Raw genomic sequence first — 5,625 nt, 5'->3', positions numbered from 1 at the left:
TTCATGTGTATATTGAAGTGTTATATTGTCTAGCTCTATAGCATTATTGATACAAATCAGTCTTTTAGAGCCATTGGAATTCATGCGTGTTCTCTATACAAGGTCGGACGAATCGTAATTTAATTCCATAACGTCTGGTCGAATGGTTTAAATTATTTTAGGGTTGTCCTTAATATCGTATTCATCTATCACACACCCTTTTTAGGAAGTAAGTTGACAGAATATTTCTCTAATTGTGGCATAAATTCTTTTCTACAATTTGTATGCGCTGAAGGTTATGAATATAAATAGAAGGATTTAAACTAGATACGCACGATTTACAATTGAAGCATAGAAACTTTCAGACGGCATCCGTAATTTTTCTTCAGCTACAGGCCTACATTTACTAGGATTTTGACCCTCTTTGTTGAAGCTCATTTTACTGATAAATTTCTTCTTGTTGTGGTTCCCGTTTTGTTATAACCATGTTAAACAATAAATGATACTTTTTGGTTTAAAAATGATAGGCTGCACTAATATACATTGTATGCAAAGAAGAGTCTTAATTCAATTTCCACACGAGGAAAACAAGTTTTGATGACAAATTTTATTCACCATTAACATGAATACAATATCCATTTGAACTCGCCGAATACATTAATGTCGCGTATTAACCACGTATTAATAAACGTTTTATATAATTTATACATTTTCATATGTTTGACATAAATCATTTCAAAATAGTACACGAAACACGTATCTTAGTCGTATACATACAAAGAGTAGCAAAACTAAAAAATTACACTCTATCTACATAATAACATGGCACAATATTAATACAATATAAACATTTAAGTAATCTATTATTCATAATAAATATAGTAGCTTATTAAAAAGAGATATATTGACACTGATTAAAGTTTGACTTTACCGATGAACAATACATTATAATACAAAGGTGTCACACAAACAATATTAAACTCAGATATTTACAAACTTTTTGTAGTTTGTTTATCTAGTATGGACATCTCATGATCAAATTTACCTGTTGACTGCTTTTTAGGTGAAGAAGAAAAAGTCAGAAAAAATATAACAAAAATACATCATGAAGGAAGTCCTAATAAATCCATAAGCATACGTGTAATAAAACCATAGACATATGACCTTACGTAAACATGATATTTCAAAAACACATCTAACTCTACTGATTAAAAGTCGGAAGTTAGGCTATGGTATGGTACATGTCCGTTCATTAATGTCGTTTCATGTATTGAAAAAGGCTTATGAAAAAGAGCAGAGTTGGGGCCCTCCGTTCGTCTGGTGTTAGACTTTTGCAGTCAATGTATACACGTAGCTAATGAATATGTTGAAAGTCTGATTTTGCGGTTAACCAGCTGATTGCCTGTGATTTGTATGGTTGGTTTATTTTCTTACTTATGCACTAGCAAACATTCCTTTGTCAACATGTGTTCTTTGTGGCGTATAGAAAGTTTGGGGTGATCGATTTCTACCTCTACATATTATTGCACCACCAGATATGATTTCAAGCGTGTTTGATCAATTCTTTAGGCAATTGTAGAGATTTTGCAGTCCTCGATTTGCGAGGTGGTCTGTACCCCACCCGGGAGGGTATAGGCGTGCTGGAGATGTTGCCGAAACTCTCTAGGGGTGAGTTTCAGTCGACTGTTTTCACCGCTAGATGAAGAAGCGTCTTGATTATTTACTGCCGCAGTGCGAACAGTCTGGAGCTCCACCAATGGGTTTATTTTATTCCCGCCCTCCCTTCTTTCCCGAGAACTGGGTGATTTTGTGTCTGAGGAAGTGTGTGCCCGGACCATGACTCCCGGCTGAGCCCCAACTCGTCTGTTTTGTCTATTTCTTCGTAACGCCATACAGTCACTAGCTAACATCTTGATGTGCTTCCTGGCGCTCTTGTTCATGAGGATGTACACGATAGTGTTGATCATGCTGTTGGACATCCCGAGTGCCTCCACGATGAAGTAGATGGTTGTGTTGTGGTGGGTGTCGTGCAGGATTTCTGGGAAGAAGTCTCGGATGATGGCGTAGATGTAGTAGGGGAGCCAGCCGAGGGTGAAGAGGGCGACGATGACCATGAGCAGCCGCACCACGCGGCGTTTGGACTGCTGGATTCTCAACTGTTGTTCGTCGGTCTGATGTCCGGGAACCGTTCGGTACCTGAAAGAGTTTTTCATTTTCATTTTTTTTATTTATTTACTCAGGGTAAAACATGTCGCCGCAAGGGCGTTCTTCAATGTTCCCTGCGGACATACATTTACGAAATATACTTATTAATAATAAGTAACAAACAGGAAAACAAAGGTACAAAATAACTTAATTACAAAATAACATGTTGGTAAAAGTGCTTCAAAATCATACGGTAAACTAATGACTTTTATGAAACAAGCGAATAAAATATAACAAATGAAATAAATAAAGAAAGTACAAATAGGACCGCTATGCCCAATGTACCCTTGTTCTCATATAATTAACCATGAGTTTATCTTATTTGCACAACTAAGGCATATCAGGACTTCAAAAGGGACATTATTTAGCATTCTAGCATTTTGGTTAACAATAGAACAGCCCACACGAGGTGAAGCCACTACAAAAAACAAGAACGTAAACAAACATTACTGACAGCTAAGTTTCCAGCTTTTAAGCACATTTGCATGGTGTAACATTTTGATACCTCCACTTCCTCGATGACAGTCAGTTATTTGCAATTGTGTAGGTTTGAATCAATGTGCGGTGTACTTCGTAAAGAAATGACCCAAAATTGACTTGTGGATGATTATGCTGTTACATACTGCAGCTTTAATACATAAAACATGTGATAGAGGGCAGGCCCTGCACATATGTTATAAGGTCACTCCGTGATTAATATGTACAGTCGACATAGAAAATTTGGAGGTACGTGTTTTTACCTTACAAAAACAGTCACTGATTAAAGAATATTCTAGTAACCCTAAATGTGTAAACATTTGCATACGTATGTAATATAAGTACGTAAATAAGTACACAAACACACACACACACAACACACACACACACACACACACACACACACACACACACACAAATAGATAGATAGATAGATAGATAGATAGATAGATAGATAGATAGATGGATAGACATAATGAATTGGCAACATGAATATAATCAAATGTAATCATAGGGGTAGAAAAATTACCATATGCGTAGGCCGATCCGGATGTAGCAAAAGCCCATGATGAGGACTGGCAGGGCGAACTGGAGGATGAACAATGTCAGGTAGTAGGCCTTGTACCTGCAGATACAAAAATAGCCCATATGCCATGTTGGTAACTTTAAAAAAATCGGCAAAGTAGCTGTACGAAGATACTATAAATGTGATGGCAAAAAAGTAACTATTTGGTCAGGGGATAGATAATAATAAAGTAGAAGAAGCCATAAAGGCTTATATACACATCTGACGGGGGACGCAATACACTTCCTGCAATATTAATTTTATTTTTACTCAAGCCACACAGTCTGTGATGCTGTTACAAAATGGCATTACTCTCACTCCTTAAAAGCTTTTCAGTGGAACGACCGCACAGCTGTAACAAGTACTATATTCATCCCGAAACGGAATACAAGAATCTTACATGTTTTCGGCGTCTACTGGCCAGACTTGTCCGCAGAAGGCTGACCGGCCACTTTGGTAGGGGACGGCTTTTGAGTAGACGGCTGCAGGGATGGCCAGGAGCATGGACACTGCCCACACCAGGACAGTGACGATGAACGCACCCCGGGGTGACATCCGTGTAACGCTGGTACAGACGAGAACCACGTACCTGCAATGTTTTATTTATTTATTTATCTATTTATTCAGCTTTACAGAAATTAAAATTCTGAGAGGAGCCGGCAACAGGAACATAGAGTTCCTCTACTAGGCCCATTCCTCTAGAAACATAGAGACAAAAACAAACAAACAAACAAACAAACAAACAAGCAACAATTTAAAATGATGATAGCAAACCTATAAGCACCTAACAAACAAATGAGTAATCAAATCAAATCGCTAAACAGTTATTGCACCGACAGGTTGTGGTCCAGGTACATAAGTTGTCGACGTTGAAAAAATGTCGTTTAGGCGAGATTTGTAGTAAGAAACTAGAATTCCGAGATCTCATACCTCCATGAAATATGATCTTGATATGTAAATGTAAATTTCTTCTTTAATTGTGCAAATGACCTCTGCATTAACATGATATATGCATCGTGATGTATGTTAACTTTTGATTAACTTACAGATGTCCCAGGTATGACATTCTCATCATTCGCCATTATGAAATCATAGAATTTTATTAATTATGTAAATTAGGTCATCATTTGCATAGTTAGTATCTGTTGAAGTTCCGCCTGCCATAGGTTACAGACATTACATGTAGGTAAGTAGAATAATGTAAAACACTGTAATTATAGAATTTCCTCATTAATTATGCAAATAAAGTCCTCATTTGCATAATTTGCATTTAATTATGTACATCTCTCTCTCAGCTACCTACACACCAAAAATAATGAAGACATTCTCATAATTCACCATTACGAAATCATAGAATTTTCGCATTAATTATGCAAATTAGGTCATCATTTGCATAATTAGTATGCGTTGAAGGTCCGCCTGCCATAGGTTACGGTTTCGGGTCGGAGTTTAATTCTGACCAGAGTCTAAGTAAGTGCGCAGTAATATCTGTGTACATATCTTTGTATTTTCTGAAAAGCCTGTTAGTTGTAGCCTTTATAGGTGGCGTAATGTTGGTGGTGCAGCTAAGACTTCCTGGTATTCGTCCGCGCGGATGGTTATGTGGCCTTTTCGCCTGACCGCCGGGATGGTACGTTCTATATGCGTTCTGGGTGTGTTCGGGCCATCGAAGATAGCGATAAACTTATCGCATCGATTTTAATTAAATTCAAATTTTGGAAACATTAGGTTCTGAGCTTCTTCGAGTACTAAGCCGTTACCCTGGGAAAATTCGTTTATTCCATGCAGCCATGGTTAAAAATGACGAAAAAAATGACCCCTTTTTTCAAAATGTACTTTGATGTGCCTCATTTACCCCTAAATAAATTGGGCACAGAAAATATCAATCAAGTGTATTGATAAGCGGCACGGCACCCCTTTCCACCAAAAGAGTGAAAAATTCCGACCCGCGTTTAGTACAGAAATGACAGCCCGTCGGGCTGAGGGTGTCAAATTGCTCGAAATACGGAGGGAAACTCCGGTCCGAGACCTTACATACATTACATGTATGTAAGTAGTATAATGTAAAACACTGTAATTATAGAATTTCCTCATTAATTATGCAAATAAAGTCCTCATTTGCATAATTTGCATTTAATTATGTACATCTCTCTCTCAGCTACCTACACACCAAAAATAATGAAAATATGTTGTTCCTGTCTGGACTTATTGGCTTTTAAACATTTCGCCAGAAAGTGCCCTGCAGTTCCAGAACAAGCCGCTAGGGGGCCAAACTCATATGACTTCTTCCCAAGCACAAGAGCTACCTTCCATCAAAATTTCATGACCCTAGCATGTCCAGATCGCGAGATATCAAATCCGGAAGTTGCGCTGCAGTACCAAGGGAAGCCACTAGGGGG

General features: G+C 37.9%; 1 protein-coding gene across 1 annotated transcript in view; it reads right to left on the bottom strand.

Annotated features, from left to right (window-relative positions):
• Window positions 1-1,038: 1,038 nt before the first annotated feature.
• LOC109479138 (prokineticin receptor 1-like) overlaps window positions 1,039-5,625 on the bottom strand; it is a 19,891-nt gene continuing 15,304 nt past the window's right edge. The window contains exons 2-4 of the mRNA XM_019781006.1: window positions 3,627-3,815; window positions 3,191-3,286; window positions 1,039-2,175 (exon numbers count right to left, since the gene is read on the bottom strand). Of these exons, the coding sequence (XP_019636565.1) occupies window positions 1,545-2,175; window positions 3,191-3,286; window positions 3,627-3,815 (916 nt within the window). The 3' untranslated portion in view covers window positions 1,039-1,544. The remainder of the gene's footprint in view (window positions 2,176-3,190; window positions 3,287-3,626; window positions 3,816-5,625) is intronic.

The sequence above is a fragment of the Branchiostoma belcheri genome, unplaced genomic scaffold (genome assembly GCF_001625305.1).
Source record: "Branchiostoma belcheri isolate BF01 breed outbred unplaced genomic scaffold, Haploidv18h27 scaffold47, whole genome shotgun sequence".
NCBI lineage: Eukaryota > Metazoa > Chordata > Leptocardii > Amphioxiformes > Branchiostomatidae > Branchiostoma > Branchiostoma belcheri.
This window is presented reverse-complemented; position numbering and strand designations above follow the sequence as displayed.